The 24506-nt window shown below is 40.0% G+C and overlaps 1 protein-coding gene across 3 annotated transcripts in view; it reads right to left on the bottom strand.

The window, feature by feature from the left end:
• Window positions 1–23269, bottom strand: part of MEGF11 (multiple EGF like domains 11) — a 207708-nt gene extending 184439 nt beyond the window's left edge. For 2 of the 3 annotated variants that reach the window (XM_086471922.1, XM_086471923.1), the window contains exons 1-3: window positions 23154–23269; window positions 20546–20647; window positions 18918–19018 (exon numbers count right to left, since the gene is read on the bottom strand). In XM_086471922.1, the coding sequence (XP_086328048.1) occupies window positions 18918–19018; window positions 20546–20647; window positions 23154–23269 (319 nt within the window). Of the gene's footprint in view, window positions 1–18917; window positions 19019–20545; window positions 20648–23153 lie in introns of those variants that run through there. The other variant, XM_086471924.1, reaches the window with a different exon arrangement.
• Window positions 23270–24506: the final 1237 nt, after the last annotated feature.

The raw sequence follows: 24506 nt of genomic DNA, 5'->3' as shown, positions 1-24506 counted from the left end.
ATATATTTAAATCCAACTTCAAATCGCAAGTGAACTTAGAATAATTCTGTGGGGCAAATCTTTCTGCTCTTTATCCATCAAATCACATGTGACCAGTGATTACGAAGTTGCCTTGTTATAATGGCTGCAAGATCTTTCTAGATTAGTCATTCCCTTTCTAGGTTCGCTGCATGTCAAAAGAGCAATTTATTCTTATTTCATATCTTGTGTTTAGACAGTATTGCAGGGGGCATGAAATATTGATAGCTAATTCTCTAGTCACTAATTGTTCTAATCTTTTGTGCATTCATTTTACTTGAGTTAGGGTTTCTGAAGACAGTGAGGCATCTGAGACTACAGCTGTAAAATCAAATTCCAGACAAGGTATTAGAAACCCAAGATTTTCTAATAAAGAAATACACGCCTTCACACAATCATTTACAAATGGCTGGTTATCTATGACGAGAAGTCCACGTACAGAACAGCCACAAGCTTGTAACTTGTTATTAAAAGTACAGTGTACTAAAAGATACCCAATATGGTGGGATAGGGATACTCTGAAAATTCTGCCCCATACAGCTTTATCTAAGAATACGATTCTCATTGATATGATTTTTACACATTAGTTTTAGAAGAGGTATGGAAATCAAAACTGTGATTTACCTGTTCCCTCTGTGGCCATTTACAATAATAAATCATTCTTACGCGTGAGACAGGTAACTTTTTTATCCTTTTAATGAGGCCAGGCTCTCAGGTCAAGGCATAATTTGTGATCAAGAAGGTTGATGGTGGACTGTTTCTTTGCTATTCCAAATAACAAAAATCCTGCTCATTACTGGCCTAAATTTGGCTATTTTAGCCACACAAACATATCACACCTTAACTATGTTAACATAAATATGAAATAATAGTGACTAATGAAGCTAATAAAGTTTACTTAGTTACTTGTCTATGGACAGAAGCGCTGACTTCTGTAGTAGGCTCCAGTCCCTTGGGAGGAGTGCAATGTGAGACTTACAAGCAAGACCCAAGACAGCATTCCCCATTCTGAAGCAATCAATGATATTTTTAGGTGTTTGAAGTCCCTCATAGCTGAAGATGAGCAATTAAAGAGTCAAGCGAGGTAAAGACACTCCTTGGAACTGTGGGTTCTCTCATCTCTGGTTTAACTTGCTGAATGAGCAGCTATGACCTCACTAGGCATTTAAAGCTACGGAATTATGCAGGAGTAATCCCATATGTGGGGATCACAGAAATCCCTCTTTATCAAAAGCAGAAGCTTTGATATAAGCCATTTTACTCAAGGAGGCAAACAATCAGAGTCCTGCACTGTCTGACTTGAATCAGGCCTAGAAGGGTCCCTATAAAGGTCATATTAGGGTACAGCTCTAAAGTTTTACCATAGCAAATAAAATTTTGAATATCCCCTATAAAAGGGAAGTCTTGCCTTGCTCTAATCTTTAGAGTTTAAATTAATTTTTCATTCTATTAACATTCAACATAATAGGATACAATGGTCCCCAAGGCATTCTTCATAATATACTTTGTACAATGGTTTGCAAATGATCTTACTAGTTAATGGAACTATAAAAATTACTTGCACATAAAGGTCAAGAAAAATAAAGATAAGTATATACTTTCTGACACTGTCCTGTTCAACACTCCACTAAAGGCCCCTGGAGTAAAGAAAACTTGTACTAATGCATGGAATATAATTCCTTCCAGTGTAATAGCCCAAGCAGTTCAACCTTTGGAATTCCAGACTTTTTATGTCTGCATTTCCCTTGACCAATTCTCTTGAACAACCCAGCACCACATTGATCAGTTTATTATTAGCATTCTTGGCATGAGTTTAAGATCAGTTTGTAGTTTGATTCAGCCTGGTAATAAAATGACCTACATCAAAGCCCTGCCAAAATGCCATCTTTGTAGCGATGCGTTTAGCATGAGTTATTCGGCCATATTCAAGGTTACACAGCAACTGCTCCTTATCATGGAATAAAGTCAACAAAAGGGTTCTGCAACAATTCACTTGATGCTTATCACTTACTTTGTAATTACAAACAGCGCTTTTTTTAACATATAAGGTCAATCCCTAGGGATATAAACCTAAAGATTAAACTCTTTTCACACCTGAAAAGACTGCATAGATTTCTCTAACACTAGCACTTATATTTTAATTGTTGTCCTGAATTTGAATTTAGATATATTCAATGGGTTGTCTGCCTCTCATGCCTACAAAGGTATGAAAAAGCCAGGATATCGTTATTGAGGAGCACACTGCTCAGTAAGGCAGATTCTTCTGCCTGGAGAATACTCTCATTGCAGAGTTACTTCAATTGCACAGTTTATCCCAGACAAAAGCAGCCACAGTCCACGGATGGACAGCTACTCTGTCTTCCCTGGTGCTGCATTCCTCTGTGTGGACCTGGCCTAGGACTTTGCAGGGTTTAACCTGCGGTACCACGCTGTTCATACACACTGTTATACCCTGCTCATCGCTATGTTATCAACCCACCGACTTCTTGGTCGCTGTTAAGCAATGTAACGAGCCCCTGCCACGGTTACCTCCCTGGCCTCTTTCCGAGAGGTGAAAGTGCATTTGGAAAAGAGTGTCATTCTAGGGGAATAAGTCTGGAGTGATTTACCCTGGGAAAGTTTTGTTAGCTTGTCCAAAAATCTAACTCGTGTATTTATTTCACAAAAGAACCGCATCTTGTGCTTGCGATGGAATGTGGTAACATCTGCAGCGGCCCTTTGACCTGGAGAAGTTCACAGCCACTGACCCAGCGAGTTCCATCTCCCTCCTGCTTCAGCTGGTGGGATTTTGTTGTGCCAGGCAAGCAAAGTATCTTCAAAGGAAAGACGAATGTAATAACAAAGTCTAAAGGAACCCAGCATAGAAAGCAGGACACGGGCTTTGTGAACCGCACTCATTCACAGCAGCGTGTGCTGCTGAAGAGACGTGCTGGAGTGTTCTGTACGAGCTAGAGCTCCCTGGGCTCTGCGGGCTTTCTGCCCGGGGATTGTAGTGCAGCCAGGAGGTGATGGAAAGCATAAATAAACGTAGATACGTTATAATAATGGAAAACATTGCTAAATGAAGATACAGATGCTACTGTAAGACAGCACAGACACAACGAGAAAATCAGGCACTCTCCTAGAACTACACAGCATGAACTGGTCTATCGTGACGGCACACGTGGCAGAAGGGCATTGCCCCACGACAGCAAGTTCTTCTAAATACATTTCCTTTCTCTGCCCTACCTGAGGTGGTGTCTGCCAGTTTTTCTTCACTATACACTGATCTCACCCAAACTCTGACTGATTTTGTTTACACTGCTGTGAACCAAAGGTAAACCTGCATTTTTTTCTATTATGTTGCTGGTATCTTAACTTCAGGTCATCTAACCAGTTTGCCTCACGCTTGATAGTTGTTGGACTACACAAAGCAGAAATTTAATGTAAAAAGTGATGTTTCCTTCACTATTTAATATGTGTCCCTGGAACAATTTGAGCCATTTTAGCACATTCCTCCAATCCCTCGTGTCACTTTTAGGGGAAAGAATAATTTTGTCAGGTGAAATAGCAGTTATCTCGTGGCCAGTGGCTTCAGATAATGCAGACAGGTCAAAGAAGATGAAAAAAGATGAAAAAGATGCTTGCCCCTAATCCATTAGGAATCTATTCACTCAAGGCCACTCCGGTGTTTCCATCTTAATGTACTGGCCTGAATCCAGGTTGTGCTGAGTCTACGATATTAGCTTCATTAGATAAGCCCGTAGTCAGCTTTTGGCTAGATTCTTTCCGAATGTGCTCAGAAAAGGGAGGTTTGATAGTAGAAGAAAGATGACTACAGCTAATGCATCTAGGTAGGTTTTCCTCGTTTTTAGATTATTGCTTATTTGTGGAACGGAAGGTTCCCTCTCTAAATCACTGACTTTCCGTCAGGAATCATGCTGATTAGACAGTTTCCTGGATAATTGTTTCAATGAAGTGGGATAATAGTTCTTTGCATTGCTTAATGTCTATTTCTGTGGTCATCACTCAGGATACATCCATTAATTTATCACTTTGGATAACACTTTAATGCAGGGTTTAGCAACTTTAATAGATGAAGATATGAAGAGATCTCAAAGCATGTTCAGGCTTTGAGGAATTTATTGTTTCAGTGTATGGCAACGCTTATTTTTCATCTCTTTCTTCTTATCTGATGAAAGCACTAGTAAAAAAATACAAAACCAAGGAGATCAATGTGAGTGAAGTAAAGATGAAACTGATGCAGATCATGAAACAGCAATGGGTCACAAGATCAACTCCTTTTCCTTAGGTGCAATTCCATCACATTTTTGGCAGATCTGCAATTAGAGACTACGCATCTATGCGATCGGAACCGAATCAATGGTCTTTCTTGTCAGCTGGGACATGGGGAGTCTCTGACCATTACCTTAGTGAGATATCAATCTGTTCAAGATAGCAGCTAGGTTGTGTTATCCTCAGTCCTGACACTCTGCCAAAGCTTAGGGACTGGGCTATGCCAGAAATAACTTGTGAATGTCTGAAGTAAAAGAATTGAGGAGACACATTTGAGGACTTTGTCTTCTCCCAGGAGCAGACTCTGACATACGCAGTGTCACCATTGAGAAAATATCAGTAAATCCCTGTATGAATCTGCCCAGAGGTGAAGATTCTTCAATAAGTATACAATCTATGACAGTTTCAGCTCAGATTTCTATTACCAGATAAATGAAATCTGGGGCTCTGATGACTAATGAGAAGGTGAACACAGAGCCTCCTACATTCTTGTCAGGGCTCAGTGTCCCAGGCTGATGACATGGGCTAGCTGGCAGGACCTGCAATAATTCCAGCCAGACCTCAGTGTTTCAGACTCTCAGGTCCCTCACAGGGGGAATGCTCACGGTTTACTGATTACTGGAGGATTTGGCACTGATGAGGAACTAGTTTAGTCCATGTTGCAATCTGCTCCCTGCTGTAGGCCTTACTTTAGGGAGCGGGTAGGGAATTAAACTGTGCCAGGGGGAGGTCAAGGTGGAGAAGAGACTGACACTTTTTCTACGTGGCAAAGAAAAGCAAGACTGGTGGAGCACTTTTTGGAACTCAGTCTGGTTGGTTCTGAGGAACAGCTGAGCTGGAGCAGCACATGCCTGAGACAGGAATGGCAGCACATCAGTGACCATAAAAGAGCGCCAGTCACAGTAATAGAGGAGAAGGTTAGAGCCCTGCAAAAGGAGAGGTCGATGGGAGTCACACATTTAACAGACTCTTTGTGTCATTTTGATGCCCCATTGGCTTCATCTGCTCTGGTAGAGAGAGAGAATGGGAGATAGCACTTACCATTTAATAATGTCTGAACGAGAGCTGAAAAGCAGCCTCCTTGTAGCAGCAAATGTCAGAAGAGCAGAACTGGGGTCAGTAAGCTGAACCGCTTTGTATCTTTGGCTGTGCAAATAACAGAAGAGCTTTGCAGTACTTCAAAGAGGGAATGATGGGAAGGCATTGCAGGACTGAGCACTGAAGTGCATCTGCCCTGCAAAGCGGACAGGTTACGAGGCTGGGTGAAAGCAGCACTAATCCATTCGTCTGTAGCTAAAGTCACAAGCAAGCTCTGGCAAGAGGAACATGTGCAAAGGCCTGAGGGAGTTAAGTTTAAGAACTAGGCACATTCTGCAGTGAAGACAAAGCATCTGTCTAATGGCTGATTTCAAAAGATTCATCTCTAACGCCCCATGTAACGGGAAGAGCTCAGGCCCAGGTCAGAGATGACAGTCCACACAGGGATGACTTTTGCTCACCCCCACTGCTTCATAGGGACCATGAGGTACAAGCACCTGGGCTTGCTCTGTGGGCTGAAGAGACAAATTCCACCTTCAGGTGAAATCCTGACCACCCTAAGGTAAGTCACACTCCCAAATCACTGACCATTTCTAAGGCTCAGTCTTTCTCACTGCCATGACAGAAAGTGAATCTGAGCCCATAGAGAACTCTTTGGAGATCAGATAAATATTGATAATTGTTGATCATTTAAGACCTGCAACTGATTTTATGCATTTTCTGCCATTGCTTCACCTAGAAGTAATCATTGCATTCTACTACGTTGAGAGGAAAGACTTACGCTGAGATCAATTCTGCTGATCAATGTTCTAATACTATATTATTCTGTGGGATAATTTCAGCATTTAACTTTTTCTGGTAAACGATTTCCCATTGCCTCACTGCAGGGTTCAAAACAATCATTATCACTAGTTCAAACTGTTAATGAGGTTAAGAGAGATCCTGAATCAGCAGAGCAGAATCTATGACCCAGGAAAGCTTTTCCCCTCCTGTGCCCTCTGTCTATTCCTTCCATTTTGGTAAATTGACCAACTCTTTCCAGCAATTTGTAGAAAATACATTTTCACTAGTTAATTTTCTACTGGAACTTGATTCATCCAACCAGCAAACTTAATGACAATTTGTCTGCAAATTGTGCTTTATATTGCACCTTTAGAAAGAGCATTACTATCTTTGTCTAAGTAATATAGAAATATCAACATCTACTCCTACGCATTGTCTTTCATTCTCTCTGCTTATGATCTGGCAGACCTCACTCCACCAAAACTAAATGCAGTCAAATAGTATTTGCCAGCAGGAGGCTCCAGGTTTTTTGAGGACAGAAGAGGGAAGAAGCAATTCTCCTGTGCCAAAACCAGTGGAAGTATTCCCCAATCATTCTCTTCTTAACCTTAGGGGAATTTTTTTTGTTGCCTGAAATTCTTGACAGGCTGGGGAGCAGAGGAGAAGCTCATACCTAACTAAGATCCCTGTCCTTTGAGCTTTCCTGCCAACCAACATATGGAGAAGCAGCCAAACCTACCAGAAGAAGAGCAAGCATAACCTGATCCACCAAAATACCTGTGCTGGCAGGTAGTATCAAACCACACTGAACAGACTGCTGAAGGAATGACTGTTCTCCACTCATAGGTGTAGGTATCTTCTTCTGCAGTTTGGGCTGTCCTAGGAATTCTGTTGGAATGGAAACAGCTGCTGTTGTGAAGTACAAAGTTAGAAATTAGCTGAAAGCGGTAACTTAGAAATAAATCTATTTCCATCATAGAAAGACTGGAGGAACATACAGCTGAGGAAGGTGGTAACTAAATGACAGATGAACAGGTAAGTGCTTGTATCACACATGGCAGAACTGTATGAAACTCATCAATTATGGGATGGAATTTCTAGCCGAGTGAGCCTCACTATAGAAATTTCACTAGTATATTACTACTGCCTTGCTTCATATCACAGCTACCTCTGCTTTCTTACTATCGCTCAAACAGACCAAAAATTTCCAGGTTCCGAAGCTGAGTAGCTGTTTGATTTAAGCAGTGATAGAGGAAGCATATAGGATAATGTCAAAGAAAATGAGCTATTATGAAACAAAAAAAAACCTATAACAAAGGCAAGATTCTCAGAGGTGCTGCAGCAGACAGCGGGAGAGACATGAGCAGGACTTTGGCCTAAACGGCCTGGTAAAATACCCAAGCCATCTTGCCTTGTTCCCTGGAAATCACCTCAAAACAACAGCACTTGGGTATTTTGCTACAAGTTACCCACTCAGGGCATTAAGGGAACCTGTGTACAAATTCCATCATATTACTGTTCCTGTGAAATATTTACATTTGGGTTTGGTAGCATGGCTACATGTCTGTAGCTCTCTGATTACTGACTTGCCCTGAACTGTGGGTCTCATGCCAAGAAAACTCTATTTTCTGTCAGTAAATGACATGGCTCCACTGCTGATTGATTTTCATAGGCAGAGAGTATGTGCTGTGTGTAAGAGAAAGGATGGGTGCATCAAAAATGTTGTTCTTAAAAGATCAAAAGTAGATAGATGAAGATATCTGTACTGCATGATACTTCTGGCTACCTTTGCTGAGCACTGCAACACCCAATAAAGCGAAATTACACCGATTCTCCTAGATAAATTTTATTCCTGTATCACATTGAATAAACTATTGATTTTTCAAAGAAAATCTTACTCCATTCTTATTCCAAATTTCATCAAGCAAATCTAACAAAAATCATTTCATTGTTTCTCGCCAAAATAGGATGAATATGGACAAATTTCTAGAGGCAAATCTGTCATTGAAGCCAGGCTATTAGATGGCACGGCCTTAGAGGGCCAACGCATTTCAGATTTCATTTAAGATCAAGCCACACACTGCAAATGAAGGTTACCTGATGAACTTAAGGATAGAACTACAGTCTGAAGATCATGTTAATGCATAAGCTACACTAACATTACTGGAGACGGAATATCTAAATGCAGACACTTCACTTTTCTCACATTTCAAAAGGAACCATAGCAATGTGTTTTGGAGCAACTTACTGAAAAGAAATGCAAAAAAAGAACAGGAAACAAACTACTATATAATTATGGGGGCTGATTCTCATCTCAAGCCACTAGTTTAAACTTTCTGTAACCAACTTTAGACTGCGGGACATCAGCTGATTTAGGATCAAATCCAATTTCTTCATAATGTCTAAATGTCTAGAGAACCTTTCTGCAAATGAGACGCGGTAAAACGTACTTTCTGATTCCTCTGAGTCACACTGTTGCCTGAAAAGAGAAGACAGGAGCTGGAAATAAAAACCCCTTACCTACATTGTCAGAAGCTCCTGAAGATATCTACCCTATACTATAAGGTAAATGTTACACAGCATTTCCATAAACAAAACTATTACACAGTATTTGGTGAAAAAAAAAAGATCATTTTGGATGCTTTTAATAACTCTTTTTAAAGGAATTCTATTTAAACCGTAGATTTTCCTAAAGCATGAGGCCTGTGAATGCAGATGTAGCGACAGCAGATCCTAAGATCTGATGTACCAGTTACTTCCTTCAGCAGAGCTCGTGTGTGCACTACACTGCTGTAACTGAACGCCTCCTTTTGTTGCTTGCTACACGGAATACCAGGTTTAATTTCCTTACAAGCGTGCTTATAACGTGTTTCATCCACAGTTTCTTACTTTTAGTCAGAAAAATATCTCTTTATTTGAATGGATTTACATACTTAAGTTGTAAGCTTTTTCAAGTAAGGCCATCTTTTAGTGTTTTGCACATGGATTTCTGGGCATTACAGTAATAAAAATAAACCATAGTATTCAGAAAGAAAAAATCTTGAAAAGAAGGAAAGCTTTGGGATTAAATAGATTGAAAATATCTCTTGACTTACTGCATCAGAGAAAGTGAGGTTTGCAAAAGTGAATACTTATGCTAGAAATACTGAGCTTAAGATAAATTATTCAAAAATGTTTTGTCCAAAAAGGGACTGAAGTGTCATGAAAAATTTCCCTGTGCAACAGCACACAAATATGAAGCAGAATGCTATAATCCTGTAAGAGAAAGAAAAGGAGAATGTCTGTGTAAACAGTCCAAGAATATCTGATTCTAGAGGAAGTATCCATGGCTGGTTAGAAGAGCTCTGTCTCTGATTAGCCTTTTTGATATCTGATTAATACTCTTACACTGTACTAGAGTATGAAGTGTTAACAGATGCTTTTCGAGCTATCAGCCAACATTATCTTCTTCTTTCACTGAGAACAATTAGGGAACCTAAAATGAACACTGATTTGCCGACTGACTCTATTGCAAGCCTAAAATTGCCATCTATGTGTACTTTGGGCACCTTTAGTTCACTCCTGATACCCATTTTGCCCTATCACAGTCTTTTTTTTATTCTCCCCATGAAGAGTTCATGCAGGTTTGCTTCACTATCACCCATTTCACTAAAGGAACTCATGGAAACGTGTCAGGAAGGTGCCTTGCTATACAAAGCTGCAGAAAGAATTAGTACATCCATATGAAAGCGCAACTCAGATCTGCAGATCAGTTGTTACCTCAACAGCAACAGCTGACATTCATTACTGTCGAGGTGTTAGCACTACTTACAAAGGGTGTGTAGCCGCAGCTCCCAGGCAAGTTGATGGGAACTCTGGCATTCAACACCTTTGAAAGCCAGGCTCCTGACACAAAAGTACGGTTTCAATGGGAAAAAGTTACTTCTTTGCTAAAGTCCCACAGTGATCTTCTGCACAATTTGGCACCTTAATATTTTTACACTTTGGTCTAAATGATTTACGCTTCAGAGTTGTAAGTACTTTTTATTTTAACATATGCAATCGCTTTCAACAAATTTTGAAAATGTGTTTTATAACAGAGTACTATCAGCTTGCATTAGGCTACAGAGTAGCTGGCCTATTTTTACAGGCTATCACATATTCATCAGAAATGGATACAGCTGCAAAAGCAATTGGAAATCCATGGAGTAATGTATCTTTATCCCACCATGAGACACGGAATACGTGCCACCCAAGACAAAGCTAACTTTGAACAAAGGGAACTACAACCTCTTTAAATTCCCACCCAGTGAACCCACTTGCAGGTATGACCCAGCATTTGAGAAACCAGCATCAATAACCACGAGTTTGGTATGGTATTTCATACGGCAGGCTCGTGGGGTACTCCTAGCGTGAACGGCATCGGTATTTTTAAGAGGGACTGCTAAAAGGACATTACAGACACACGTTCCAAAAGTTCACATAAAATAAATGTGCATGATGCACAGGAAGATACTGAAAGCAGAATATTTAAGCCTAGCATGCAGCTTTTGGGGCAAATTCAATCTGCCAAGTGCTTCCAGCCAGTCTCATTCCTGTGACAGAGGAGATGGGGAACAGCTGAACCGTAAGTAAATGCACCCAGGTAGCCAAATGCCTCCTCCTGTCCGCACAGGTTGACATATTTCAGGCATCCACGGCTGTTTCTATAAATGGCTGAGAGACCAGAGGGTGGCAGGAGCACGGCCCACCAGTCCTCAGCCAGCCCAGCCAGCACTGGCTCATGCTTTGCAAGGTTCTGAAGTGAGTGAAAAATATTTGAAAAGAGTGGTTCACACCAGCTTTCAAAGTAGTCCCCTGTCACTACTGAAACTAAGAGGTGGAAAGACCAAAAAAACCATAAGAAAATTTCATGAGGATCATATTGATGAGTATGTTTCATTAACTACAGTATGGCTGTATGTACTGGGTCTGGCTGGGATGGAATTAATGTTCTTCATAGCAGCTCGGATGGTGCTGTGGCTTAGATTTGTGACCAAAACAACGCTGATAATGTTAACGTTGTAGCTTCTGCTGAACGGCAATCAAGGCTTTTTCTGTTTCTCATGCTGCTGCCTTCCCATGCCCCCCGCCAGTGAACAGATTGGGGGTGTGCAAGAAGTTGGGAGGGGACACAAACAGGCAGATGACCTAAAGCAACCTAAGAGGTAATCTGTGCGTTAGAACATCATGCTCAGCAATCGAAGGGGAGAGGAGGGGCTGTCAGGAGATGAGCCATCTTTTGCTCAGTAACTGGCTGGTATCAGTTGACCCATGGGAGGTGGCGAGTAATTGCCTTTGCATCACTTGTTCTTCCACATCTCTTTCACATATTAAACTTTATTTTTATCTAAATCCACGAGTTTTCTTTCTTTTACTCTTCCTTTCCCCTTCCCCTCCCCACCAGGGGAAGTGGGCGAGAGTGGCTGTGTGGGTCAGTGAGCGAGCAGGTACTGGGGGTGACCCACAACACTGTGCTATGCTATTATTTTATTGTATGCACTTCAGATTCAGATACTCTTGTAGTGATGTTGATTCATTTTGACTTACACTTTCAATCTTGTAAGATGCCTAGAAATGAGGAAGAGGGGTGACTGGCACTTACACCTGGCACAGGCTGCAGTAGCTCTTTTTTTTCAGTCAACAAGGAATCTGCCTTAGAACGATCCCCCACATCTGACTGCGGGCTCCCACACATCTAGAGCTAACATGTGACAAAGACTATAGAACTGGGCAGGGGCAGGCCACAGCCAGAGGAAACTGCAACAGAAAAGAAGTGGAAAAAGATGCTATCTCAGATTTTGTATGTACATCAGAAGCTCTTTTCAAAGGCCATCTAGATTTAGTAACTTCTTTTCCCTTCTCTCTCCCGCTCCTCTTCTACTAGGCTTTAAAACTTATTCAAAGCACAAGGGAAATAAATCTATTAAATAGGAGAAGGTGTAAAGGAGTGGTCAAGGAAACAACTTCAATTTTGAACATGTGTTTCATTCCACACATTCATCTTCTTTCTGACCCTATTGATTTCAATACGTTAACACAGCTCACCTCTTGTCTGCACTACTAATGAACTTCAAACTCTTTTGGAGGGAAAACTCTTCTGGAGTTCTGCGCCTTCATAATTCGATAAATGGCAAATGTCCTGTACGTATACATCCTCAAACACAGTTCACTCACATACGGGGTGGGCAGGATCTTGTTTTTATAAGTCTATGCAAGTGAATGGATGCCAGCAGCATAGGAAGGACTGAGCCATAAAGCTGTTGCGGATCAGCACCTGTGCCCTCCGCGCTGTTCTAGATCAGTGCAAACTGGCATTAACTGCAGGGAAGTGTATTGAAGCAGGAGAAGGAGGAAGGGGATTTTGAAAGGGAATCGAGACATTAAAGAAGACGTGGAAGTGAGGATGAAGTAACTGAAGTTGTCCATTCAAACATGGTGGATTGTGTTGATTTAGAGCAGCTGAGGACCAAGCTGTCTTTGATAAAAGTGGGCAAAGTAACGGACTAAACTTTCATGGCTTTCTTTGAATTCAACAATGAACTCACATCTATAATTCTTGTGCTTTTTTTCTGATTCTGCTGAATCTTCCAGGCATCCAGGCCATCAGCACGAATACTGTGAGTAGCGCTGGATCCAGTGCCTCCTTCTGTGTCTACATTCCCAGTATTCTGTTATACTGATCCAACTGAGATTGCCTAAAGCAGCCAGAAAAGCTTTTTTATTGCTACACTAGCAACAGTCTAAATCTTTTTCTAACTGTAATGCCTGCATAATTTTTCCTCTGATATTTATTAAGCCCCTTGGGACATCATGTAGCTTCAGCATACTCTCCTGCCCGACTTCATGCTATTTTCATTCCTTTGTATGAACATTTTGTTTCTCCTCCTTCTACTGCATTTCCTCCAGAAGTCCTTCCCTTATTTCATTACTACTCCCCACCAGCATCATTGCAAATCCATCAGCAACCAGAAGTTGACTGCAAATATGAGATGATGGATGGGAGATGAGAATTGATTTTTTCACCTTCCCATCAAAGAGGTCTCTCCATTATCTTTAGGCTAAACAAGCAACCCAGTGTTTTCATCTGTGTCACAAAATGAACTGACCTACTTACAAGACTGGTGTCCCTTCTCCTGCCCACGTACACCTGCCTCCCAAGATGCTCAGAACGAATATGCAAAGGCCTCTGCTGTTTGCAGAGCTGCGGCCTGCTCCACTGTGTTCTGTAAAACAGTGTATTAGGCACTGGTGTGTGGCTCCCCGGTTGCACTCTGCAGCAGGGTAGCACAAGTGGCATGCAGGTGACCAGTTCTGTTGCACGCTCCTTCTGCTGCTTTCCCATCAACCCACCTGCTCGTTCAACAGAAAAGAGACGTTCCTCCCAGTCACCACACCATGGTAAGAATGTTGCTGCTACTATGACTGTGACTATGACTACTACGACTACTAGAAGCAGAATTTCTTAATTCATGCACAAGTTTCCCCTCAGATGGGAACACAGGACCCAAATTATTTTTCCCATATTATTCATTGGAAAAAGATGTATGGAGTCATCTCAAATGCATATAAAAGGAGAAATTTGAAAGCTTCGGCTACTGTCATTTGAACTGTACAATTAATCACACTATATGCAGAATGGCCTTCCACACCATTTTCTCGCACTCATACATCCCCAATCAGAAAAAGAATGTCCCCTGATACAAGGTATCTATGTACTGCTATATCATTTCCCTTAATTTATGTTGCATTATTGATGTACAGAATGGCGTACTTGAATAATGTAACAGTAAGGCTCTTACAGAAAGCACTAGCACCAGCTTTAATGTGTGTCTATAAAGATAAGAAAAATATATTTCCTAAGTCCAGCAGTTTTCAAACAATATATTTTCACGTTACAGGAATGCTCACCATGAGGAATTCAAAATTGAGGTGAGAAGAGGGGGAAAACATTTCTTCTAAAATGTTAATGAGCTACTACTGCCTTATAACGTGAAAATAATCAACAAATCTGACATACGAACAAACATTATGAATATTCAGGAAGTTTAAGCCGCTGATTCAACATTTCCTGAGAGTGTACAACTTTTGCACTGATCACATAAGCTATTATTTTTCTTTTCATCGTAAGTACACTCCACTGCGGTGTCGGTGTGTTGTTGTAACATATGCATTGAATTGCAAGCGCTGTAACTCATCCAGATGGCAGGAAGCTTTGGAATTGTTAGTCCTATGGTACAGATGTTTAACAATCCAGCCATATGGCTCCAATAAGGCAGCCTTTCCAAAGATTACAAAATCTACACTCGACATGCAGCCTTGTAAATCTGAGTGCAATCCTGAGGTATGAATGTTCATATTGCTACAATATAAAAGCATACATCATCCTATGCAGTTGGCATGTATACTGGAATTACAGAATTTATGAAACACTATTTAAAATCCTGAAATGAATCAGGTCCCAAATTTGCATAATTTCACCGAGTCAGCTATTAAAAGAACATTCCTCATTTGTTTTTGAAATTCATTAAAGGTGTCAGACATAGGCTAGCTGAAAAGATGGGTAAATAACTCCATGCAAATGTAGTAGTGTACCTAACTCTGGCCTGAGTGAACTACCAGTCGAGGTGACAAATTGAGATCCAACCAGTGAGACCAAGAAGTTCTCTATAAAAAGATTTGTCAAAGTCAAGGAGCCTCGATGATGGTTTTGGCAACTGTAATGTGGAAAGCTGAACGTTGAGAAACAATCTGAGATCAATAATATCTTGGCCAAGAAAGGAAAGAACCATGAAATGGTCAATCTATAACTCTACCGAATTTTGGCAGGTTTGAATGACAGATAAATGGCAGCAAATAAGATTGTTAAATCACTAATTCTGTCATTATTGCATCCTATCACATTGCATAGATTTATACATTAGAAAAAGAGTGTAAGGCATGCGACTGAAAAAACTGTTAAAAGCTAAATTATCTCAATCTATCAAGAAAAGGTGAATTCCCAACTTTGCGTGTCACGGCTGGTTTTTTCTGCCAAAAAGTCAGATATAAGTAGATGCTGCTTGCAGTTCCATCTACCTTTTCTCTGTTGCTTGGGTCTCTGACCCTTTGTTACCTAGAAGAAATGTCTCTTTTATATAAATCTGTTGTGCAAGAATAAGATTAAAAAGGACAGACTGAACAAAGCATTGGTCTCTCAGACAAAAATGTATCCATTTAGTACACAGGGGATCTTTCCACCTGACATATTCTTAAAGGGAAGTATTCAATTACCATCTACTCAAAGGGTAAAAATCACGAAAGAGCCACGTAATATTCCTTACTTTTTTTTTTTTTTTTTTTTTTTGGAGCAGCAAAGTACTCAGAGATGCTTTATCTATCCAGATACTAATCTAGGCAATATAATTTTAAAACATCCTTACGAAAACCTTGAAGGGCAGTTGAATCCTGTGGTTGTTTAAAAAAAGATGTCCTGCAGTTTATGCATTTGCTCTGCCAAAAGCTTACCTTAGCATACAAAGTGCAGTAAATCACCGTGGCTCTGATTTACTACCCAGCCTATGTTGTTTGTTTTCAGGGACAGCTCAGTGAGAAGCTCTGTCGTGTATAAGAACATTCAGAGAAGGGGAATCGTTTTGCAAAACTACCAGGGTGGTAGCAACCATTTCTGAGACATCAATGGCGAAAAAATGCAGATGTGCATTTGCAGCATTTTTCAGGTGTTTTTTTTTTTAATACCATTACAACCCAAAAATATTCCAAGCCCTTTATAGGCACAAAGACAATTTCATACCCCAGAACTGTTTAGCCTAAGTACTAATGGGCTGGCCAGAAGTGTAACTTAGCAGTCATCAATTTAAATTATTTGACCTTGTGCCTGAATTCCACATTTTATGGGGCAGTAGCGTATACAGATCTCCAAAAGGCAAAGAAGACACCAGATAAAGAGTGGCAGAGCAAGAAGCTCTGGGTCAACCTGATTATTTAGAACTGAGAGTAGATTTTATTAGACCTAATCCATTTAGTAAGTCCCAACAGGAGGACAAAGATAAAAACATACAACTGACATTCCTTTAAAAAAATAGTAAATGAGAAGGGAAAAGATCAAAACAGTAGCTGAAAGCCTTCACTCCTCCTTTAAAAGCCAAGAAACAGTCATTAATAGAGATTTAGACTCAGCCTTCTCTAGTCTAAACTTGTCACTGTTAATTACAAAGCTATTTAACTTTTGCAAGAAATAAAGACTGCTATTAATGAAAGAAGAACCAATTAGCCTTTAATCTACACAGTGTTTTTTAATCAAACTTTCTTTTGATCATCAGACTCACTGCAGGATGTATTCTCTCCTCCCCATGCTGTAGTGGCTTCCATGATTGCTAATGGAATAGATTTTAAAGAGCTGGCTGAGCAGGGAGAACCTTCTCTGCAGGGCTGGAGCTTCCTGCCCTTCCTGTCAGTGGGATTTAGCAGAAGCACACTTAGCTCCGACCCGTGCCGCCCGGTGACAGCGCAGGCAAGTGGAATGATTTTGATGGAGCCTCCTGACCTCTCTCTTGTAGCAGCTGCCATTAAAGAGGCAGGCACTGAACCTGGCTAGAGGAAGGTGGGACAGATCACCTGGGGAGGAAACAGCAGCAAATAGCTGTTTAAAGGAAAGAAAGACGTGGGTAAGGGAAAGTAAGGAAAGCGGCAAAAGCGGGGAGGTGCCACTGGGAATGAAAACAGAATTCACTGCTGACTGCGTAGAACAGTGAACGGGAGAGCTTGCTTGTTGGCACAGGAACTTATTGTGGAAAACCAACCAAAACAAAACTAATGGGACCAGGGCTTGATGTGTTAGAAACAAAAGGGATGATACGAAAAGATTCAGATTAGCTAAATATTGTGGTGCCTTCGAACCATTGGTTGCAGAGTCAGAGAGTTGCGATGAGGTTTTTTGGGTGGTTTTTTGGGGTGGTTTTTGTGCTATGTGGCTACTTGCGATATCAAAACAATAAGACCAAGTACCTAAAATCAACCATGATGGAGAACTCCTTCCTTTACATCATTTCTCTCTCAGCTACACTTGCTGCTCAGATCTCCCAGAAAGAGGATAGATAGAGAACGTCCCTGAGGCATGCACTTTGCATTTAGGACCATGTAGACAGTGAGATGTAAGACTCTGGCTCTTGCACATGTAAACAGCAGAGAACGTTAAGTATTATCTGCACTGTGTCAAACATGAAACTCCTGGTCTGACCAGGTACCCGCTGTCTGTTCTGCATCGGCAAAACTTTGGTGTATGGTGTATACTCTTCTGTCTCCACAATATAAAAACAAAATTTGCCTGGCAGCAGCAGAACCCTTGCGTATTAATACCAACAAAAAAGCACTTTAAAATAAATGTTAATATCCTCAAAGAATCAGAAAGTCTGCAGAGATCTCCTGTTGTTGCAACCAGTATGGCAATTTAAAAATGAAAAATAAAAATAACAATCGACTGCAGAGAGAAAAGTGAAAATAAATATGTTCTGTGCCAGGCAGGGTTTTGAGTCACAAAATTCAAGTTGGTAATAAAAGTATGTGGAACAACTGCTGAAATGATACTGACACTTGAGAACTTTAAAGGTAAGTACATACTTAACATAGAAAGGGGTTTAGCAAAGACAATAGGTTAGATTAAATGTTTTTCAGGACTTGAGTAACAGCACTCTGCACGTCAAAGGAACAAATTATTGCGCTCTCTGTAAAATAAGGCTAATTCTAATGTCTTATCTCAAAGGGCTGGTACTTTTTCACAGTCCAAATCCACTTTAAGATAACTGTTTGTCATAAAGGTAATTTAAAATGTGATTAGGGTCCATTCGTGTATTTGAGATGCTCATACATTACAATATATAGTACTCAGATAAAACCACCAACAGAACTAGATAGAAACAGCTTTAAAGCACCAAGTCAAGATATTTAAAGTTAACTGGATAATTGTATCATTTTCACATTTAAATCTGCTTAAACGTGTCAATAAAATTGGGATTCTGATGCTGATCAAAATCTCGTGTCTTTGTTGTCTCATAATCCCATTCTGACAAGACATACATAGCTCCACTCCCCCTTTGAGCCAAGCGTAGCAAATGTGCACTGTCTCACAACTCTTAGAAAGCTGCAATACTGCAAACACATGACATTTATGTACAGGACATTTTTAATTAACAAAGCTCTTAGGTGTTGCTGAAAGATCCATTTCGCTTTTTGTTCCCCTCAGAGTGTCCTAACACAATCCAGAGCTTTTTATTTACTTATACAGTCAATTAGGAGAAAGCTCTTCTGACATCTGCGAAGCTTTAGAAAGAGTAAAATTATGGACAGGAATCATGTGAAACACGATGACATTTTAACTGTTCTTACCTGAAGTAAGAACTTTCAAAGTTAAGAGGCAGAAACTTAAACGAAATAGTTTATTCCTAAGAGTGTTCCCAGTTCCCCTAATTCTTTAACGTTAGTGCATACTTGCATAAATTATTCCCCAAAGTGAGGTCTGATTCAAGAAAGCACTCAGGAGCTTGATTAACTCCCTCCCCAATGATTTCAGCAAAATTTTACTTAGGGGCTTGAAATGCATATACCTGAAATGACCTGAAGTGTTCTGTATCTGCAATTCTGACTGAAATCAGTGGGACCTGAAGGTTGGGAGCAGCTCTGAAAATCAGCCCTTAATATTCCTGCTGCAATACCTCACCAATTTGTCTACAGCTCCTCCAAAAATTACTTTTTAAACTGTCACATCTGAATCAAAGCTCTGTACATACGTATACAGTAGTCTCCGCTTTCATAATATCCAGGGCAGCACTGAGATCTTCGCCGATACATAGTTCTCAGTCCTCTTCGATAGGCTGTTTTATAACTTATTCTAAATTGCAAGACAGAAAGCCGTTTGACAACATGGAAAATCAATGCCTACTGTTGGAATTATATTTGTGTTAAATTATAGTAAGGATAGCATTCAATAATTATTTTCAAATGCATGAAAGCTTTTGATATTAAAAGCCACAATAAAAAAAAGAGTCAATACCTGTTTAGAAACTTGAAATGTAACTTACATTATAAACACAGTACTCATAACAGTCAATCCCTGCAGCCCCTCCTAGGACCGCTATCTTAAAACATTTCCCCAGTCCTAAAGCAAGGGCAAGGATTTTCTTCCAGAATAAATGACTCATTTCTGCATATCAGCAAGGTCAGCTCTCATCAATGGAATGAACAGAATCTTCTGTGGAGACCACTGTGTCAGCGTGCTACACGAGAAATTACCACAATGGAAACTGCTCTCAACACACAAAATGTGAAGTTAATCCCAAGTGATTTCTTCCTGCTTCCTAACCCTTCCAAGGCACTAATGCCTTACAAAACGGCATTCTAGTTCCAGCTCAGTCTTTAAGGCGTGTTCTCCCCACCACAATTTGCAGTCCACAGAAATTAAAATGAGTTAAGCATTCTGTAGCTTTTCTAGACTTATTCACAGCATTAGCAGTGACACCACATTAGAAAAGGTATATTTAACAGAGAATATTTAACACTTCAAAAGAGCTTTGTTCATGTTAGTTTATTTGAAAGTACCTAAATTGAACAAAATCTATTGTTCCTCATGTTAGATAACTTGATCGAATTTACTCTGCTGCATTCCAATCCATACAACAGTCCGGAGAGCTCTGCATCTCTGCTCGATGCCGGACTTGGTAGCACAGAAGCTAAAGAGCAGAACCCCACAGTCAGACTGGGATGGTGCTGAACAACCTCTTTGCTACTGAATGCATGGAAGTTAAAGTACAATTAGCTCACTACTTCTGAGTATCAGTGGATGTTTAATAGGATACCTTTCTACTTGGAATCGGAATGAATATAACAGCTATGGTATCCTGCAGCCTGGGAAAAATTAACTCTTGTTATCAGCTTTCATTCAGTGCTAGAAATGGACCCACCCTCATTTTACCTGATTTTCAATACAGATTTGGGTGCAGTGTTTCAAATATGGATACATTTATAATTATCACTGACCCTCAAGTGCCTGATTCTTCAAGCTTTAGTTGCTGCAGGGACTTCCTACTATAACCTGGACACACACTTCTCACTTGGAAAAGAGCTGGTCCTGTTTCATCATGTCATAAACACTTTCAGTCCCGTGGCAGGGTGAATGGCAAGGATACATACCCCTGAATGGCCCCCTAAGAGACTGACTACCACTGATCTCACTCAAATTTCATGCAAAAATCTCTACTTCAATCAATGCCCTAGAATGCCAAATGCCCTGGCTATTGTACTAAAATACATTTTTCTGTACATATCTATATTAAACACCACAAAAAATTGCATAAATAAAAGGTACGTGAGGAGATAAAAAGGCAAAATAAAACTAAAATTTCTGGGGTTTAGCTCTTACCTATGTCTAGTGCACTTGAACCAGTTCAGTATGTCAGTACATCTCGTATAATAGATCTGATCAAAAGGATGAGCGTAAGATTCCTGCACTGTCACAGCGTAGCTAGGAGTAGACAAAGAAAGAAAGTGAAAGGCTGTTTGTTGCAACATGACAAGTTTCAGTTCCCTGTATATGCTACTCATCTAACTCCAGTACGAAAAATAACTAAATCAATAATCCTAGAAACTTTGGGCATCATCAAAAAACAGAAAAGGGCTTCCTTCAGCCACAGCTCTTCCTGAAAATTTTGGAAATGTTTCTACCTCAGGCTCCATAACTGAAATAAGCACAGAAATTTCAGTCTGAGTAACAAACCATTCCCTTCTGGAAAAAAAACCCATAAGTGTTGCTAAAATTTGTAGCAGTTTAGAAGGTGAAAAGAGCATTTGATTAACTTGGTAATGCAAATTTTAAAAGAGAGGAAAGCACCACGTTTTTAAAATGCCTCAGTTGCCTTCCTGCCCAGGACTGTTAATTTTTGCTTGTGTTCCACAATGCTGATAAGGGCTCACATTTACTTAGCACTGCTGTATTTTGCCAGCATGATGGGACGCTCACACTTCATTTGGTGATGAAGCAGCAGCATTGCTTCAAATATTGGGTGCACCAATCAAATAGGATCATTTGTAAAAGTTTGAAGAGTGTGTATTTTTCTGCTGCACAAATTTAATCCTTTTAATTTGTAGCAGAAATAACCTCGGAACTATCCGAAAATTGTAACATGAGTTAACTTGTATGTAGATTTGGGCTTACCTCCCTTTGTACGAATGGATAGATAAAAACAAAAACTGGGCAAATTGATTAGAAATCACAGATCTCCAACAATACTAAGAATTCAGCAATCTCCCTCCCAAAACACTACTTGTTCATGCAATAGGTACTGGATTAATTACTATGATTACACTGAAAGTGTCTGGGCCTCTCACATGATATAGAAACAAAAATCTCATTGACCTGTTAGTGTCAGTCATTTTAGAACATTGTAGCGCCCGATGGGAAGTGCGTGCACTGCTTGAGACTCATAATCTCAAGTTCTGATCTGGAAATGAGCTCTACTTTATCAGATCTACGATATCTTTGGAGAATGACACTGAAATCATTCAAGGCAGGGTCAAGACCCAGGAATTAGATCCTCCAAGTCATTCATTAAATCGATTGTCTTAATCCTCCAAGAGATTTCCTTCTCACCAGTAGGATGGCTGATGTGATTAAGCCCCGTGAGATTGCAGTCGTAAGGTAATACCAAAATATTTGCTTGGAGGGTCTGATTGGCTTGAAATCGAAGATTGGACTATTACTGCCCCTTCTAGACAAGCCAAGATTCTACTAGATGTTGCTTTTGCCCCCAGCACAGTTTGCTGGGTTTGACAATAATGTTTTTACTGCTACCGATGCCAAAAAGTAAAATATTTACAGTGCTCATTATTAATGAAATAAGCACAGAACTAACTCTCAAAAATCTTCATTATTATTTTATGATCCCGTTTGTTATCCAGCAATTGCCCTAACAATCTTTTCCCTTTGATTTATTAACATCTAAGTAACAAAGTCATCTTGGTCAGTACAACCAATCAATTTTGGTATTTAATTTTTGTTTCTCCTTGATTGGGTCTCTAGGTTGCCGACTTTCTTCAGACAAAATCAATATTTTATTCCTGTGCTTTGAATGCACTTCACCTCACAACACAGACTGCAAAATCCTATTCCTGTACAGTCTTTGCTTTGCAGTTGCACTCCCTACAAACAGTCAATTCTCCTATTAAGGCCTCTAAAATCAAAATACAGTGCCATTAAAGTATGATCCCATCTTTGCTCTTGTTAAAGGATTTATTTTGCTCAAGTGCACAGTAATTCATATTTGTGTGGACCTAAACCAGAGAACAGAAGTGGAAATTTAGCAAGTTAAACTGAAGAGTGCAGGAACTTTAACCGCTGCAAACAGACCCTGCATGAATGTGACCCTACCAAAGCTGCTGGGTTTCTCTGTACTCGTAAGAACTGTCCTGCACAGATCCACTTTTAGGTCTAGGACATGGTAACAATAGAGAGAACAAGAATTACCAGGGCCTTTAATTCTCAGTGCTTTCGTACAGATTCCCTTTGATGCTGACACAAACTTGGTCGATACAGCCACAAAGTTCAGGACAGACAGAATAAGCCTGAATGTTGCAGCAGGAAGGGCTTAAAATTTAGTCGAAATCTCTAATAGTCTTGTTTGACCAGAAAAAAGCAAGACAGAACAAGGGCACCATTTCTCTAGGTCTCTCCATGACAAATGAAACCACGTCTCTGCAGCCCTCTAGCTGAAACCATGGAGGAGCTTTCCAACGTACAGCTGAGCAGCCAGGTAACACAGGGGTACGCGGTCTACAGCTCTGGCCTTAGAACCAGTTCTTTGGGATGATCCAAAGCCTCAAAGGCACTCAGAAGTACTGTGTCTGTCATGCAAATCCATGTTCTTTAGCAAGGCAGGGTGGTGTTTAGCAAATTGTGTCTCTTATTTTGCCTTTTAAATGTAAAAATCTGAAACAGCTAGTGAAAAAAAAAAAAAAGGCACATTATACATTACCTTTCCCAATGACTACAAACATTTGGATCATCTGGGTTTAGGGACAGAGTAGTTTTGAGCAGAAAAGACAGAACAAGCCCTTTTAGAATCCACTTGAACAGCATATGTGCCACCATTGTTGTATCTAGGTAAAGAAAAGAAAGTACAGCCATTAAAGACGATTTTGAAGAAAACATCCTCCAAGGCCTTTTCATCCTTGTTTTAGTGCAAATCCAAATACTGTGGAGTTGTTTACAAACTGAAATACTTGAAAAACAATCAACTAAACAGCAAAATTCTTTAAAAGTGCAAATGCATTCTAAAAGAGATTTTATATATTTAAATCAATCAATTTGATGATTAAGCTACCCAATATATTGATAGCCCAAACGATTATTCCAAAGAACATTTCTGATAGTGATCATTTTTACAGCCTTCTGTCTGTACCAACAAACAACTGAGGTATTAAACCAATCTATTCTTCCATCAACCTATAGGCAAATGGAAGAGTACCCAAATACCCCCTTTGATTTATTTAAATGGGTTTTACACGTGTCAATATAGCAGGGTAGATCTGAGACATGCTTATCACACAACTGAAGGAAAATCAACTCTTAGATGAGGAATCACTTAGAATGACAGAGATCAACGTATTGGGTCACATTGTGCAGAACACTAAACATGAAATAAAAATATTTGCATCGAAGTTGGAAACAGATTGTATAAAATTCATCAGGTGTGGTCTCTTCATCATCTTACAGTTCATCTATTAAATGTACTGACTTAAGCTCACTTGGAGCTTTGAAACCAAAGTCGTGGTGTTTGCCTAGAGGCCCCAAATGACACCACTCAAAAATATAAAATAAATAGGAAATATGAAGCTGCTTTTAAATGCACCTGCATCAGAGGTGTTAATCTGTTAAACATTAAGTCAGTAAAAAATATTTTTAAATATCCATTTCAGGCATTTACATCTTCACATAATCCACCACTGAAATCAAAAGTCCCATGAATTATTCCTGGCAACAAGATTGCCCTAAAAATAGATTGAATCTTCGTATGATCATCTGAAAAACACATGGCTCATTGCCTCATGGTCCAGAACAGCAAAAGGGATGTTAAGTGGTTTGCTCTGCATGGCACTGATATACAGCCCCGCATAAAGAAGTCATCACAACGCAGAATGAACAGCAGAGGCATAGCCAGGAAAGCTGAATCTGAAATGACCTCTTGATTCAAAGCCTTCTTAGCTAGTTCAAGGACACCCATTGCCTTCAGTGGATTCGAAGTCAAGATCCCAAGGGGAGTAATAGCTCATCTTTTAAATTATTCCTGGAGCTCTGCTAAACCCAAAGATAGGTCTTAAGCCATGTA

Source organism: Leptosomus discolor, chromosome 11 (assembly GCF_034619465.1).
Source record: "Leptosomus discolor isolate bLepDis1 chromosome 11, bLepDis1.hap2, whole genome shotgun sequence".
In the NCBI taxonomy this organism is placed as follows: domain Eukaryota; kingdom Metazoa; phylum Chordata; class Aves; order Leptosomiformes; family Leptosomidae; genus Leptosomus; species Leptosomus discolor.
Note: the sequence above shows the minus strand (reverse complement) of the source record. Positions and strands in the feature narration are given on the sequence as shown.